Source organism: Chionomys nivalis, chromosome 14 (assembly GCF_950005125.1).
Source record: "Chionomys nivalis chromosome 14, mChiNiv1.1, whole genome shotgun sequence".
Classification (NCBI taxonomy): domain Eukaryota; kingdom Metazoa; phylum Chordata; class Mammalia; order Rodentia; family Cricetidae; genus Chionomys; species Chionomys nivalis.
In genome coordinates this window covers 18,407,929-18,426,297 of record NC_080099.1, presented here as the reverse complement: position 1 = coordinate 18,426,297, position 18,369 = coordinate 18,407,929, and the positions used below count along the sequence as shown (strand labels likewise).

At 39.2% G+C, this 18,369-nt stretch overlaps 1 protein-coding gene across 3 annotated transcripts in view; it reads right to left on the bottom strand.

The window, feature by feature from the left end:
- Positions 1 to 18,369, bottom strand: part of Ptpn2 (protein tyrosine phosphatase non-receptor type 2) — a 60,225-nt gene that overhangs the window by 29,917 nt on the left and 11,939 nt on the right. For all 3 annotated transcript variants that reach the window (XM_057788908.1, XM_057788910.1, XM_057788909.1), the window contains exons 2-3: positions 12,636 to 12,726; positions 4,878 to 4,978 (exon numbers count right to left, since the gene is read on the bottom strand). In XM_057788908.1, the coding sequence (XP_057644891.1) occupies positions 4,878 to 4,978; positions 12,636 to 12,726 (192 nt within the window). The remainder of the gene's footprint in view (positions 1 to 4,877; positions 4,979 to 12,635; positions 12,727 to 18,369) is intronic.

Genomic DNA, 18,369 nt, shown 5'->3' with positions numbered 1-18,369 from the left:
TAGTGTGCTAGACAGCTTTTGCAAGCTTGAAACAAGTTAAAGACATCTGAGAGGAGAAAACTTCAATTACCTCAATTAAGAAAATTCTTCCATGCCAGGCAGTGGTAGCATAAGCCTTTAATGCCAGAACTTGGGAGGAGGAGATCTTTGTGAGTTCAAGGCCAGCCTGATCTTACAAAGCTAGTTCCAGGACAGAGAAACCCTGTCCAAAAAAAAAAAAAGGGGGGGGGGGAGCCTCCGAAAGATCAGGCTGTAGGCAAGCCTATACGGCATTTTCTTAATAAGCAATTGGTGAGAAAGGACCCAATGCATTGTGTATAGAACCATCCCTGGGCTGGTGGTCCATGGTTCTATAAGAAAACAGGCTGAGTGGCTAGAGAAATGGTTCAGAGGTTAAGAACACTGACTGCTCTTCCAGAGGTCCTGAGTTCAATTCTCAGCAACCACATGGTGGCTCACATCCATCTATAAGAAAATCTGGTACCCTATTCTGGTGGGAGGCATGCAGGCAGACAGAACGTAGTATACTGATGTGGGAGTCCCTCCTGTGTGCTGTCATTACCATCAATAAATAAAGAAACTACTTTGGACCTATAGCAAGGCAGGACTTAGGTAGGCAGGGAAAGCTAGGCTAAAATGCTGGGAGAAAGAAGGGCGGAGTCAGAAAGACTTCATGGAGCCACCGCTGGAGATAGACGATCTGAAAACTGCTGGTAGGCCACAACCTCATGGTGATATACAATTAATAGAAATGGGTTAAATTGATATGTAAGAGTTAGCCAATAAGAAGCTAGAGCTAATGGGCCAAGCAGTGATTTATTAATACAGTTTCTATGTGATTATTTTGGGTCTAAGCTAGCCAGGTGACCAACAAGCGGCCTCCTCCAACAGTATACATAATAAATACATAAATCTATTAGAAAGGAAGACATGCCTAAAAAAACACAGTAGAGAAGAACTGTAGCTTCAAATTTCATCTAATCCACTGTATGACTGTACTATTTAATCACATTCTTCCTCTGTAGCATAATAGTATTTAACACAAAGGTTGTTCAACAGTTATATTATACAAAACATGCAAAGTAGGGAAAATGTTACAAAAGTATTTTTATTATGCTTATTTATTTTGTGTGTGTATATTTCAGAGTGTGTGTGTGTGTGTGTGTGTGTGTGTGTGTGTGTGTGTGTGTATGCATCATGTGTCCCTCAGGGTGGCAAGTAAGACAATTTGAAAGAGTTGGTTCTCTATACCATGTGGTTCCCAAGGACTGAATTCAGATTGTTAGGCGTGGCAGTAAGCACCTTTACTTGCTGAGCCATTCTGCTCACCCACAAAACTTTTCTTTTTTTTCCAGACAAGGTTTCTCTATATAAAAGTACTGGCTGTCTGAGAATTCTGTATACCAGGCTGGCCTCAAACTCAGATCTGCCTAACTTTTAATTCTTTATAAAAAATAATTTTTCTTCTCATTAGAATGTAATGTTCACAGTGTTAAGGGGGTTTATGTGTTTATTTAGAGATAAGATCCCATGAATTGAGACTGATCTGGAAAATCTTGATCCTCCTCTGCCTAGAATTACAGCCATGCATTACCATGTCTGTTTTTTCCTTTTTTAAAAAGGAAACCTGTTTTATTTAAGTAGTGACTGCCAGAGTCGTTCTCAATAAATCTCCAGATAAAGAGAATTTAACACAGATTCTGTTAAAGCAGAGCATACCCCACCCTAGGTGACAGAGGTTGAGAACTAAGGTCCTAGGTAGGGAATACAATTCAGATGTAACAGTACTCAATTCATCTGTGTGAGGTCCTTAGACCATACTCTGCCAAAAACAACACGCTAACAAACCACGGTCCCCAAGACTGAAGTGTAAACATGAAGATAGCTAAAAGAGAATATTAAGAAAGACCTGTCTTGAAGCTGGAGAGATAGCTTGGCGGTTAAGAGCACTGACTGTTCTTCCAGAGGACCCAGATTCAATTTCCAGCACCTACATGGCAGATCACAACTGTCTGTGGTTCCAATTACAGAGGACCTAACATCCATGGCAAAACACCAATGCTCATAAAATAAAGTGAAATAAATAAAAATTTCTTTAAAAAATAAAGAAATAAAAGACCCATCTTTAAGGAGTAAGAGAAAGAACAAATGATACTGATGGAAAGGACAGCAGAGAAGGGACAGCTGTGTAAAAGGTGCCCAACCATCTGTCCTGGCTTAAGTATGAAATTTTCTGCCTTGGGCCTGATGTTTCTTGAGGGACTTTTGAGAGGGCTTGGGCCTAACCAAAAGTGAATGTCTTAGTTGGTTAGTACGGCAGCACTAGGAGGTGGTGCCTAGCAGGAGGAAGAGCAGCACTGGAGAATGCCCTTATCACACAGCTAGTTCTCTCTAGGTCCTACTTTCCATGATATTCTGTCTCACCTTAGCCTTAAAGCTAACCTCAAACTTAGTCTCTAAAATTATAAGCCAAAATAAACTTTTTTCCTTCAAATGTCCTTTCAAGTAACTGACATAGCAATGTGTATGTAACACATCATGCTTTTCCATATTTTTGTTCATTTTCAGTAAAAAGTACATTTTTAACTCTGAATATTGATTTAAGAAAACCATAAATGACTATGATTGAGCATAAATCATGTTACTGTAAAACAGCAAATTAAAATTGACACTCCCAATCCCCATAAATGACTGCTTCTAAATGGTATATATATGACTAATTCATTCAACCCACATCAATCCTCTCATGAAATCAATGTTGGAATAAGCATACTATCATTTCTGGATTTTTCAGGTCTGCTTTTCAATCGCATTTGTAGCCACCAAGTACTATATGCATTATTTACTTGTTTATTATCAAGTGACTGCATGAGGAAAATCATACTAGATCCAAGTTAAAGAAGACCTCAAGTGATTCAACTTATAAAAGCTATGAGGTTACCCGGAGGTGGTGATGCATGGCTTTAATTCCAACACATGGACGGCAGAGGCAGACAAATCTCTGTAAGTTCCAGGCCATCCTAGTCTACAAAGAGAGTTTCAGGACGGCCAAGGCTACACAGAGAAACCCTATCTCAAAATACTAAAATAAGAAAGGGGGGGGGGAGTAGAGGAGAGAAGAAAAGGCTATGAGGCTATTAAAGTCGTGACAATAGACAGGGAATATTCATTGCAAGGAAATTTCCAATTTATCTTTAGTGAGAATCAAGCAGTTAAAAGGAATGTTTCAGCTTCCTGTCGTCAGCCAGTAGTCTCCAAAAGGAACCAGCATATGTACTAGTTCTAGCCTCAGCATAGCTGAAAGTATAGTATCACTGCAGGCAAATCTGTTTTGTAATGTCAAATAGCTGCTTGTGGCCATGAAACTAGAACACTAGCAATCCCTGAAGTAGCAAACAGTGTCTTCTTGCTAATTCTCTGCTGCATCTCGAATGGGTCCGGCAGGAAGCAGCTCATCACTCTTATTCGATCAGTATACATTCGGGCAGAGAGAGCAAAAGCTCTGGATGGAATCATGTATACTATGTATACTTCTTCTCCTGGGTGTAAACAACCTTCAGAGTAACTGAGAGAAGGAAGGGTAGGAGCAGGGGTCAAACAAGATCTGAGGTTAGGAAAGAAGGAGGCCTGAGGGAAAGGGCTGATTAGTACTCGGTAGATGCTCAGTGCCTGGGCCGCTGTAAATCAAAGTTTCTTAAGAGAGGGATAAACAGAGCATCATTTCAAATGTATATTATCGATCTTTATTTTATTTTTATTTTTATTTTTTTTAATATTTATTATGTATACAATATTCTGTCTGTGTGTATGCCTGCTGGCCAAAAGAGGGCACCAAACCCCTTTACAGATGGTTATAAGCCACTATGTGGTTGCTGGGAATTGAACTCAGGACCTTTGGAAGAGCAGGCAATGCTCTTAACCTCTGAGCCATCTCTCCAGCCCCTCGATCTTTATTTTGTTATGTGAAATGTGAACTGATATACTTAGCCAGTTTTACACCAGATTGCTTTTTTTCTTTTTAGTTACAGGAGTAACTTAACTTTGAGCAAAATAATTTGTTTCTTTGACAGAAAATTCTAATGGCTCACAGGTACGTTAGGTTGAACTTAAAAAAACAATTCACACTTTTTCTGTCTTTCAAATAGAAGGTATGTTAAACTTTTTAAAAATTTCAAACATGATGGCACAGATACAGTCAGAGGCACCTGCTTCCGGACAATCAGAGTTCGGTTCCCAGCACCCACGTTGTATGGCTAACACCAGACTGTAACTCCAACTCTACCGGATACCCTCTTTTGGAGTCTGTAGGTACCCTAGTGCACATGAACATATACATGTACACAGAGACACATAAAAAATAAAATTTAAAACTATCAAACATAAAAGCTTATACTTCTGAGGCTTTCTGACTGGAAGATATGACAGGGTTGCATTTGAACCTCCCTGATTTGATCATGGTGGGACTACACGGTAACACAGCTGCACTCTCTGAAAATAAACTATAGTGCAGGGATGGACAGAGAAGAGCTGTCAAGGGCCTTCCTGGTTCTTCAAAACAAGTTAGAGAAAGAGAACCCCAAGGCACTAACAAAAAATAACAAAAGCTATATTAGATACAGTGCAAGAAGTTAATTTACCTGAAGTGAATTGCACCAAGCCATTTCAGAAGAATTTCCTCCATTGATAACAGGAACAGTACAATCTTACTTTTTACCAATGTATTTAAAGTTCCAAAACTATGATGTTTGCAACTGATTTCAGAATCAGAAAACTAAAAATAGCATGTCATTTGCAAATGTCACCACACGTTCAGCTTTGTGTAGAGCCCGGCAGCCAAGCTCTACTCTGAGGCTTCTGCCCAGCACCGCACTACTTGCCTGTGTTAGGATGTAGCTTCTTTGTGCCTCTTCCACGTCAACTAAGCTGGCGTTAATGTAATCATTTTCAGTACTCTGTAGTTTAACACGACTGTGATCATCTGAAAGCAGAGAACGATAAATCATAACTGTCATTTCAACTTTTCCACTCCTTTTTATTTGATGGTAATATTCTAAGGCAGTTATAGATGATAAGAGAAATAAAGAAAATATAAACTAACACCAAAGAGTTGAGACAAATCCTAAATTGCCAATTTTTTTAAATGACGAAGTTAAAACAATCTTATTGCTGGGTATTGGAAGTGCTTCTATTTGTAGTCTATCATACAGTAACATGAAAAACTGGCCCGCATGTGCAGTAAAATGAATAGGGCTCTTACCTTACTGGAAGTGAAAAGTCAGCTCTAGTCTCAGTGCCTAGGAACTATCTATGTGCAAAAACATAACTTTCCCAGACCAAGGCAGAGCTTAGAAGCCAAGACTAGAAGAAAAGCTCAACCCCATTCAGCTATTTTCCTTCAGTCTTTAACTCAAAACTATAAAGACAGTATTCACACCCAGAGACTAACAGCACAGAGGACACTGGACACTATCTGAAAGCCACCAAGGCCCAGTGCCATCACAGGCTCTGCTTCATTGTCTGTCAGTAATTGATCCAATCAGCAAAGGCAAAGGGGCACTGCAATCTCTCAGGGTTCAATGACAGTTTTTAAATTTTGTTAGAGATGACAACAGAAAATAGCAATCCTTAGGAAATCAGGACAGCACTTTACAAGTAAGCACAGCTGGTGACTAAATCTGTATTTTCTTCTCGGGAAAACAAACTGTCAAGGGCACAGCTGTCTCATTATTTAGGTTCAAAAGGAAATGGTGAGCAGAGCACGATGGCCACACCTTCAATGCCAGCACTCCAGAGGCAAAGACAGATGGTCTCTTTCAGTTTGAGTCTAGCATGGTCTATACAATGAATTCCAGGCCACCAGGACTACATAAGACCTCGTAACAAAAAGTAAAAAGAAACACACACTTTTGATTCAAAAGAAATTCTAAAAAAAAACAAAAAACAAAACAACAACAAAAAAAACTTTTTTGATGTGTGTTAACTGAAATATATCACCTTGAAATATCAAAAGAGACCCAACATATATCCATTTCAGGAAGTAAAATCCTCATCTAAACTTTGAAAACCTGTGACTTCACAATTCCAATGCCCAACAAAGACAAAGGACCCTGTCATTCACTTATTAGGGATTACTTAGCACATACTCAGTTTGCATAATCAGAGAGGTCCCCTGACAACCTGGGAGTTAACTGTTTCCTTTCCATGATCCACTGGTGTTAGTCACTCCCAAATCTGTGAACCGTTCATTTTAAATTTTTAAAAATGTTTTATTTTTATTTACATATACATGTGTGGGAGGGGTGCACCCTGTGTATGTGAACGCTCTTAAAGGCCAAAAGACGGCTTCAGATCCCCTGGAATTGGACAGAGTAATAGGCAGCTCTAAGCTGCCAGATGTAGATGCTGGGAACTTGAGTCCTTTAAAAGGACACATGAGCCGGGCGGTGGTGGCGCACGCCTTTAATCCCAGCACTTGGAAGGCAGAGGCAGGCGGATCTCTGTGAGTTCGAGACCAGCCTGGTCTACAAGAGCTAGTTCCAGGATAGGCTCCAAAACCACAGAGAAACCCACAAACAAACAAACAAACAAACAAACAAATAAATGAATAAATAAATAAAAGGACACATGAGCCCTTAATTGCTGAATCACCTCTTTGGAACCCCTGAATTGTTTGTTTCCAACAAAGGAAACTTTTGACTTCCGAGTTAGAAAAAAAAAGTCATAGTTTTTATTTTTGCCCAGGATTCTCTGAAATGAGATCATCAAAATGGCAAGGGCTCTACAACTTGAATCCCAAAGTCCACAGTACTTTCTTGATCAGCATTCTATGGCAATGGTTGGTTCTCTCTCTCTCTCTCTCTCTCTCTCTCTCTCTCTCTCTCTCTCTCTCTCTGTGTGTATCTTTCAAAAGATGCATAAAGGAGGGAAACAAAGGAATCACACTTCCGTGGGCAATCTTACTTATCCATCCCTCAAAGCACCAGCAGCAGCACAGGAAGGAACGTATTTTTTATTCTGTAGGGTATTACCTCTTCTTATTCTTGCCACCAACTGAATGAAGAAATGCAGTATCTAACAGGACTGTAACTTAAAAATTGGATAAAAAGTAAGCCCACCCACTTCTGATGAAGCCTTTCTGTCTCCTACCCTCAGGGTTTTCTGAGAAATGGTTTCAGCTCTCAAGAAATGACTTGCTCTGTCTGTGGCTGACACACAGAAGCTTCCTCTTTCAACACTCATCATGAACTGAAGCAAAGAGCCCTGTAGATTTCATCCAATTTGTCACCATCTTAAAGGCCTCTGCTATTGTAGAGTTTCACATGTTGAACAACAGAAGGGAAGGTTCATGTTCGCCATGGCAGAAACCAATTACTAACTCACAAGTTAAAGACAGGACAATTCTATTAATACAATTTATCAGTTAACTTTTCTGCTTGTATTTTCCTAATCTCTATCTACTTGTGGTACCTCTAACAAGAACTCACAAGAACTCAATGTATCTTATAGCTATGCCAACATTGTTCAACTCCAATAGCTGACAGAGAATAATTCTTTTTCATAAACTGAGCAAGGCGTCCTATGCCAAGACTGCTACACCCAAGCCTCATAGCTACTATCATTTTCATGGAGAATATAAACCTTAGCACGCATGAAAGTCTGAACATTTCAGCTCTTTACTCTGCAAAACAAACAAATGAACCAATAAAACAAACAAACAAAAAAAACAAAACAAAACAAAAATCAATTAGAGCTACCAAGGAGCACTGTTTAATGATTAGGATAGGCCAGACACTGTGGCACACCTTACTGGGCTGTTATCTCAATCCTCACAACTTGACAAAGTAGATACACTATCATCCCATTTTGCTTACATTGTACAGTAGTGTCTCATTCTTTTTAGACTAGAGGGATTTGAATTAGAAGATTTCATCCCGATTATCTGACTCCTGATTTTATTTTGACAAGATTAATTAGAATAATGCCTCATGTGGTGGCCAAATACTGGGACACAAATTAACAAAATAGCCGCTTGCCTGTGGCTTCGCATCCACCGGCACCTACTCGAGCTGCACCTGCTGGAGTCACTTCACCATTAGCTTTTCCTTTTTTCTTCCAAGCCCTCTGAGCAAGTCTGGTATTTTCCTGTTGCAGTCTCTACAGTAACTTCCACAAGTGTCAAACTCCACAGGTACCTGGGCTCCCAACACCACCAGAGTTATCCCCTAACAACCAGCCAGCACTGCCATAAGCAGTTCTGTGCTTTCACTTCCTGTCAGTCAAACATGCTGTTTTCATACGTTCCACCATACCCTTTTCTTGTCTGCCATTCAAACAGCTGGCTCTTTGGTCCTTTTCCTCATGGGCTTCCCTGGACACTCCCCCAGTCTGCTGACATACAATCAGCCTCAGCTGTCCTCAGCCAGGCTGTGCACCACCTGTATTCTCTTCCCAGAGATGCAATACCACAAAAGCCAGCCTTACACTTCACTGTCATCATCAGCAGATTTGGTGAGACAACTTGGAATTCTTAAAGAGGGTAAATAGTTTGAGAGAGAGAGAGAGAGAGAATTTTCCCACATTAAAAAATGGGAAACACTATTATGATGGAGGGAATTAGTCTTCATGATTTCACAATGGATGCTTTATAATGGAACAATTAAATGAGGTAATAATTAGTTTAGCTGGGATTTACATAATGTCAATTATAAACATTATCAGTTTGGTAATTATTTTATTACTTAAAAAAGTTGGTTGATATGAGTGCCAAGATAACAGTTGTTAAAAAGGTTACTAAAGAAAATAATGTAATTAATTCTGACAAATAAATTATAAGCCCTAGGGGGCTGGAAAAATGGCTCAGTTGTTAAGGCTTTTCCAAAGGTCAGGAGTTCAATTCCCGGCAACCACATGGTGGCTCACAACCATCTGTAACGATGTCTGCTGCCCTCTTCTGGGCTGCAGACACACACAGACATAATATTGTATACTAAATAAATAAATAAATATTTTTAAAAAACTATAAGCCCTAGAAAAACTTACTAAAACAGATAATAAAGATACTCAGACAAAGACGAGAAATTTAAAGGAGAACCAACTTCAACATTACATTATAAAATTAGAGAGGAATACCTCAAGGTTACCAAAAAAAACCCAACCTTAATTTATCCAGTCACTATACAGGAACAACTGCCAAATGGGAGGTATCCCCAAAGCTATGTAATAGTTGACTGGATTCCTGTGGAAATGTTAGTTTTAAGGAGATTTAAGAAAGCAATAGTCTCATGTGGTATACATTCACCTTTTGCAAGGCAGGTGTTAAATTCATGGTAAACTAGTAACAGAATTGTCCTACAAGACTGGAAAGACTTGATTATAGCAGTATTGGAACCTGGTCCTCAATTACAGTGGAGGACTCAGATCATTGAACAACGAAGTGGGGTTGGAGTTAAGGAAAATTTCCAAGAACAACTTCTTGGAGAATGCAATCATTCTGATGTACAAAGACGGTCTATATATGATGGCCACACCTTGGCTGTATGCCATGCAGCAGCTTTGAATGCTTGGGATAGAATTGAAGAAGTTTGATGTTGTAAGGAGAGGGCCGCTTGTTTGTCCCGGCTGCCCAGCTAGCTTACACCCGAAATAACCACACAGAAACTGTATTAATTAATTTCTTCTGGGCAGTTACTATCTCCCCCTTGTATTTAAATATTTAGTAGAAGGATACCTTAGGACAATGTAAATAACTTGTTTCAACATTTATTATTTAGCATCTTACAAAAAGGTGGAACTTTCTCTATTTTCAACTAACTTATTCATTTATATTCTAGTATTATTAGAAACTCGTGGATTCCTACTTTATTCATCAGGTATAAAATCATCTTAATGTTCAAATTATTCTGGGGTTGACCAGTGGACTTCAAGCTGGCTTGAGTGTCTTTATGACATACTACTCATCAATTTTTGTTTGTGGTTTAAGTCATATCCTTACTTTCTAAATTTTAAGAGGACTCCTTCTTTCTTCCTTATTTATTTATTTGGTTTTTCAAGACATGGTTTCCCTATGTTGTCCTGGAACTCACTCTGTAGACAGGGTGGCCTTGAACTCAAAGAGATCTGCCTGCCTCTACCTCCTGAGTGTGGGATTAAGGTGTCCGCCAAGCCCTTATTTAATTTTTGAGACGGGGTCTCATTCTAGTTTTGCCTAGCCTCTGAGATCTGCCTGCTTCTGTCTCCCGAGTGCTATAACTAAAAGCATGTGCCATCATATCCAACCCTTTTTATTTTTATTTTTTTGAGACAGGGTCTAGCAGTATAATTCAAACTGGCTTTTAGCTCACAAACCCCCTGCCTTTGACTCCTGAGTGCTGGGAATTTAGGCATTTGTCACAACACCTGTCTAAGGGATTACACTTTGCTCTAGTCCTGGAAATCAGCCAGTTGTCCAAAGAGCCCTGTTTCCTCTTAGTAAAGAATGAACTTGATTTACTAAAGCTGAGCATGCCAAGTACCAACAGGGTATCATTGTTCTTAAACTTCTCAATGAGGCTAGAGACACAGCTCAGGATTGCTAAGGGAATATGCTGTTGCAGAGGACAGAAGTTTGGTTTCCAGAACCCACATCAGGCAACCCACAACAACCTGTAACTCTAGCCCCTGATGTATGACCCTTCTGGGCTCCACCGGCATCTGTCCACATGTGGACATACCTACTCATCCCACACAAATGTATGCACACACTCACATTGACATAAAAGTAAAATATTTAAAAAAACAAACCAATTATACTCCAGTCTTGGGTGGGGTGAAGAAGGAAGGTTCTACTTGATAAGGGATCAATAGATGAATGGGGGGGGGTTGAGTTTGGAAAACAAATGGTCAAATAAGGGAACTGAGGCACAATGAGATAGACCTGTATTTCTAGTTACTTAAGAGGCTGAGGCAAGGAAACAGGTCTAGCTTCTTCACTGCTGGCTCTTTTATATTCTGAATCCACTCCAGTTGTTGATGGCTTACAGAAATGAGCGGAGAAGCAAAGCTCTACTCCTGGTTTTCAGGAATACTATGAGCTGAGGCACTTTCCAGGTAGTAGATTATAACTCAAGTGAGATTTCTTTTTTTTTTTTTTTGGTTTTTCGAGACAGGGTTTCTCTGTGGTTTGGAGCCTGTCCTGGAACTAGCTCTTGTAGACCAGGCTGGTCTCGAACTCACAGAGATCCGCCTGCCTCTGCCTCCCAAGTGCTGGGATTAAAGGCATGCGCCACCACCGCCCTGCTCAAGTGAGATTTCTTGAATCTAAACTTTTTCTAAATTCTCCAAGGAATGAAGAATACAAAGTGTTCCAAAATGGGAGCTTCACAAATTGGAGAATTAAGGTAAAAGAGATTTTAAAATATAACAGCTAAATAGTTATCAGATTGATTAGGGAAAGATGTGGGAACACTTTAGTAAGAAAAAAAAAATTAAAGAACCCAGTGCTGTAAAAAAGTGAATACACACCAAGGGAAATAGTTAATAACGACAACAACAACAAAAAAGGCAAAATGAAACAAAACAATAAACAACAAAAACAGTGCTGGAATACGGAAAGTAATCTTCAAGTCAGCAGAATTAAAGATTTCAAGGGTAAAAGCTGGGTGTTGTTTAGGAGGCTGAGACAAGAGGTTCACACGTTGGAGGACAGCACAGAAGACATAGAAAGTCCTGCTGCAAAATAAGCAATCCTCCTTTCTTTCTCCTGGGCAAATATTGAAGTTGGTCAAAGTAGAAAGCGCTGAAGAGGTCTAGGAACTCGAAGGCTGGTGTTGCATGGTGTTTGTTGTGGGAGACATTAGGTCACCCAGATTACACGAAGGCTCTGCTGAGGAGAGGGGATGACAAGAAACACAGGAAGTGGCTATGGAGCCTGGAGAAGTGAGCTGTACAGGAAAAAAAAAGCTTTGGCAGAGGTCACTTCATTGGCAAGCTGAGGAACTCTAGATGAGACTAGGAAATGCTCAGATGTCATAGGAAGCAAGAATAACAAGGATCCTTCATCTGAGACCAAGAAATGGATTCACTGCTGAATTTTACCAGATGCTAGAATACCTAATAAAAATGCTCATCAAACCAAAAAGGGACGAGAAGATGACTAAGAAAAGTTCTTGCTATGTAAGTGTAAGGAATATCTTCTGAATCCCTAGAACCCATATAAAAGGCCAGGCGGATATGGCAGCCTGACTGCAATCCCAGTACAAGTTATAATAGAGCTGTGTAGCTAGCCAGACTAGCTAAAATAGAGTTCTGGGTTCAGGCAAAGACCCTACCCCTGATGTATAAGGTGAGGAGTGATCAAGGAAGACACCTGACACATGTGTGTGCACAGACATGTAGTTATTAAACCTGCTATGGTGGCCAACATTCTGGAGGCTGAAGCAAGAGGACTGCTACAAATTTGAGGTCAGCCTGTGCTACACAGTAACTTCCAAAACAGCCTGGACTATACAGTGAAGCCCTGTCTCAAAGAAAACAAAAAAGTACATACATTGTTAAAATTTGCTATACTAGTCAATCTACCCCCAACCCTCTATTTCCACTGTATAGTGTCTCCTAAACAAACTGAAAAACACACATGCACATAAAGCCACAGTACTTACATGGGCTTACATCTCTGTATCTGTTTCGATTTCGGTTTTCTGGAAACTTGGCCACTCTATGAGGATAGTCATGGGACTCATTTCGAATTTCCTTAAAATAATAAAAATATATTTTAATATCCCTATTAAATTTTATATAGCAACACATACCCTCCTAGCCAATATAGAATAGCATTAAGCACTTATTTTAAGCTCCAAAAAGCTACAGGGAAACCTTATATCAAAAAATAAAAACAAAGCCGGGCGATGGTGGCGCACGCCTTTAATCCCAGCACTCGGGAGGCAGAGGCAGGCGGATCTCTGTGAGTTCGAGACCAGCCTGGTCTACAAGAGCTAGTTCCAGGACAGGCTCCAAAGCCACAGAGAAACCCTGTCTCGACAAACCAAAAAAAATAAAAATAAAAAAATAAAAAAAAAAATAAAAATAATAAAAAAATAAAAACAAAACAAAGAAAAGAAAGTTCAGACTTTGCTCACATTACTCTAAATATATATAATTAAAATAATATCTATTATATATTTAACACAAACATTCTCCCCCTGCCCAGATAGGGTTTCTCTGTGAAACAGTCCTGGCTGTCCTGGAACTCACTCTGTAGACCAGGCTGGCCTCAAACTCACAGAGATCTGTCTACCTGCTTTTACTTCTCAAGTACAGGATTAAAGATGTGCACCACCACCACCCCGCAAATATTCTTGATGCATCAACCTTTTTAAAAATCTATAAGCACTCCAATTTGGAAAAGGTCACTTTCTAGTTTACTTATTTTTTCGAGACAGGGTTTCTCTGTGTAACAGTCCTGGCTGTCTTCAAACTCACAGAGATCCACCTGTCTCTGTCTCCCAAGTGCTGGGATTAAAGACATACTACACTACCGCCCGGCTCCACTTTCTAGTTCTTAATTTTACCCTTTGGCCTTCAGTGAAAAACCAAATTTTCAACATATATTTTGTTAAAATTTTCATCTAATTCCCAGTAACCCTAAATTCAATAATTAGTCCTTAGCAGGCCCCCACTCCCACCCCAGAGGACAGAAAATATTTATAAAAAATTAAAGATTTTGTAGTTATTTTAGATGTAAATGTCTATAAGCTATAACTGCACCATAAATCCAACATATAAATTGAGTATCATAGTTGTAAAACATTTTTACAATTAACTTTTTCCATTGGTATTTCCAAACAATATTATTGTTGATCTCATCAATACTACTTTATAACTTATTTTCTATTTTTGCCTTAGTGTTTCTCTCTTTGGGTTGATTTGATTGATACTGTAAAACCCCCTTAACCTTTAATAATGGAACATAATACACATGTTTCTAATCTAAACCTAATTGTAATAATCCTTCAAGATATAAAACACTATTGCCACCCTTAAATGTGCAACAGAGTAGGACAGTGGTGGTTTTAATCCCAGCACTTGGGAGGCAGAGGCAGGAGGATCTGTGAGTTTGAGGCTAGCCTGGTCTACATGAGCAAGTTCCAGGACAGTTAGGGCTGTTACACAGAGAAACTCTGTCTCAAAAAGCAAAAAGTACAAGAGAAATTTAATTTTACGCTTTCCAAATCATTATTTAACTTAGTACCACTTCTTAATTCTTAATATTTATCAGTTACACTTGCTCTATCATAGAATAATTCTATTTCAAAGACTCATTTGTCACCAAGACTGTCAAATTTTAGTTCCCAGAGCTTAATGGTAAAGTCTAACTATATGGAAATGAAAGAAGGTCTGTTTCTATTTACTCATCACACTTGTGTTAAAGCTCATATTTTCATTCATTTTTCTTCAAGAAAAGTATGCTAAATGTTTATTCTGAGAAATTTTACAAATTATGTGACCATAAATAGGATTTTAAAAAATTTATTGGTATGATGGCAAGTGCCTTTAATCTCAACACCAAAGAGCTGAAGATAATTGGATCACTGTGGATTACAGGCCACTCAATAAATAATTTAATAAATAAAATAATGAAAATACGAACAAATAAAATTTGTTGGTGATTTCTTGTATGGGGTGGTGTTGATAAAAAATGGGCAGGACAGGACTCCCTCCATACCATCTTCACTAGACTCTTTAGTTGTTCTGTTGTATAATCCTATCTTCTTCCACATATCTTGTCTGTCAATTGTTAGTTCTTATTTTTTAACCTAGAGACAATTATATGTATATACTATAACAAATTACTGGTATTGCAAAAAGATCAAAGTATAATTTCCAACCCCATTCTAAATACTTATTTTTATAGCCACAGATAAGTATAGCATTCACAGCTTATTAAAGAAGCTTCCTGTAGCAGACAAAACCATTACAGAAATTACAACTGGTCAAAATGCAGAGAACTGAGCAGGGGCTGGGCAGCTAGCTGGTAAGTCTACATACAACATTCCTGCTGGGCGGTGGTGGCGCACGCCTTTAATCCCAGCACTCGGGAGGCAGAGGCAGGCGGATCTCTGTGAGTTCGAGACCAGCCTGGTCTACAAGAGCTAGTTCCAGGACAGGCTCCAAAACCACAGAGAAACCCTGTCTCGAAAAACCAAAAAAAAACAAAACAAAACAAAACAAAAACAAACAAACAAAAAAAACCAACATTCCTACACACCTAAGGTTTAGGGAACATCTAGGAAGAGGGAGTGGGAAAACTGAGTCAATATCAGCAGCAAAATAGTCTCTTCTTTATGAAGGAAACTTCAAAACAGCATTAATTATTACTGATTGCTCTCATTCAAGCTTACAGTGAAAAAGAGCATGTGGGACAGAAAGAGATTGAAAATGCACATTTGGAGAGAAAAAAGCACTAGAAAGTTTAATGTTGCCTCAACTTATGTGTCGGATTATTTTTTCACTTAAGGTCATAATATGATTCTACTCGATATAGAAATGGAACATTTAGTGCTATCACACCAATCTTGCCAAATTCACTTGGCTCCTTCATATGATGGATTTATAAACTCTAAAACCACATAAACACACCCTGACACTATAAATTTTACATAACCTATTAATAGCTAATATAGCTCATTTATCTTTGGTATGTTCTTGGCAGCAACTTATTTAAAAGCCCTACATCCAAGTATACAGTTGAATAAAAATTTGCCTTGCTTGCTGGATGGTGGTGCAAACCTTTAATCCCAGCCTGGTCTACAGAGTAAGTTCTATGACAGCCAGAGCTACACGGAGAAACACTCTCAAAAAACCAAATTAAAAAAAAAAAAAAAAAAAAAAAAAAAACAGAAAGGAAGGAAGGAAGGAAATTTGCCTTGCTAGATGTAACACAGGAACACGTTTGAGGCAAAAAGGGGAAATCACTTATAATACTATGCATATCAAATAAGATCACAGGGGCTGAAGAGGTGGCTCAGTGGTTAAGAGCACTACCTGCTCTTATTCCAGAGGTACTGAGTTCAATTCCTGACAACCACATGATAGTTCACAGCCATCTGTAATGAAATCTGGTATTCTCTTCTGGTCTGCAGGCATGCAGGCAGCCAGAACACTGTATACATAATAGATAAATAAATCTTAAAAAAAAAAATCACAGGAGTGTTGGGCATGGGTGACACATGCACCTGGGAGAGTGAGGAGTGCCTTGAGTTTGAAGGTAGCCTCAGCTACAATGCCAAGTGCCAGGCCAGCAAGGGATACACAAGAGCTTATTTTAAAGAGAGAGAATCAGATATTGGTGGTAGAGAAGATTTGAATACAAGACTATGCAGTTTTTTAAATGTATATACAGATGTAAAGATGTATTTGTTTACATGTAATTTTGGGGATAGCTCAGAATTTGAAATATGATGTGTGTGTATGAGAGAAGAGAGAAAGAGAGACAGAGAGTGAGCATGGGAGACAGATCTTATAACTTTAAGTAAGTAATAACTGGTCTAAATTACAAATTCTAGGAAGAGGGGAATTTACTGCAGTGCAGTTATTGGAACTGGGATAAGCAAACCCTTCTGGTTAAAATCTTTCTGCTTCATTACATACTGAAATGTATTTTTAAGTGGATGCACCTATAATGAAGATTTATAATGAAAAAGAGCAAGTTGAACACGGTAAATTACAAAAGGTAAATTCTGAGGAGAAAGGAGCACCAAAAAGTGGAATGGAGCTAAATCCTGTGTTCAAGGAGATAAATGGATTAAGAAATGAATAAAGGGAATCACCCAGCAAAGTTTCCAACTTGTGAAAAAGAACTAAAGAAAAGTTCAGAGCTAAGTGTGGAGGTGTACACCTTTAATCCCAGCACTAGGAAAGCAGAGGTTGGCAGACCTCTGAGTTTGAGGCCAGCCCAGTCTACAGAACAAGTTTCAGGACAGCCAAGCTTAGGCAGTGAAGGACAGAAAGCTGGTGAAGATGTAACTCAACAAGGGGGTCACATGTTCCAGCCCCAGAAAGAAAGCAGCAGAACTTGGCAGCTTCAGTCATATGGTTATGGCTTTAGAGTTAAGGATAGAAGAAAGGAGTTATGGAATAAAGTTGCTAAGGCCAGACATGTGTCATGGGTGTTCCTGAATGGAGGCCTAGTAGAGGGGCCATTGCATGAAGCTGTGAAGTTGAAACCTGATTGCCTTAGAGAACCTAGGATGCTAGAAATGCCAGAGTCCAGGTGGATCTCTGTGGGTTCCAGGTCAGCATGACCTAAAGAGTGTGTTCCAGGACAGCCAGAGCTACGCATAGAAACCCTGCCTTAAGCCCCACTCCAAATAAAAAAAATAAATAAAAATGCCTGAGTTGTGGGATACCTGCTGAAGAGAGCTGCTAAGAGGGAGTGGAAGCAGTCTTTGTTGTTGTCTGAAGTGTGCTGCAGTCTTTAACAAAGTTGAGTGGTAGAGATCTGAAGAGCATTTTGACTTTAGACATGGAGATGAAGAGTTTGGAGTTTGCCCAGTTGACTTCTTGGTCCTGCTTTAAGTCCAGTATTTCCCTGCATTTTGTATATCCTGTGTCATTATATGCTGGAAGCATGTGATCTGTTTTTTGATTTTTACAGGTGATTACAGCTAAGAGATTTTGAGCTTTTAACTTTAAAATACTGTTGAGACTGTGATAAACTATAGGGACTTTTAAAGCTGATCTAAATGAATTTTGCATTATGATACTATTCAAGGTTTTGTGAGCCAGGGAGTAGAATGTGGTAGTTTGAATGTAATGGCCCCCATATCTCACAAGCAGCCTGCAAGATGTAGGACTCTCAGCTATTACTCAAGCATCACACCTGCCTGCATGCCACCACGCATCGTGATAATAGACTAAACCTGTGAAACTAGAATTGAGCCCCCCTCAATTAAATGTTTCCCTTATAAGAGTTGCCGTGGCCATGTCTCTTCAGAGCAATAGAAACCCTAAGACATGACCTGAGTTTGATCCTTAGAACCAATTATAGAAGGAGAGAAATACTCCCAAAAGTTTTAGGTGACCTCTATATACACATGGCATGGACAGACTATACTTACACACATAACAAAAAAATCTTACTGTGTCAAATGATAAAATTTTTTTTCTACATTGTATCAACTTAAATGGGCTAACATTTCTTGCAAAGTTTTTGTTTGGTTGGTTCCCCCCCACCCCATCCCCAAGGCAGGGTTTCTCTGTAGCTTTGGAACTCATCCTGGAACTCACTCTGTATAACTCACAGAGATCCACCAGCCTCTGAATCCCCAGTGCTGGGATTAAAGGCATGCCTGGTTGGTTTGTTTGTTTTTAAAGAGGTTATTGCTTTATAACCCT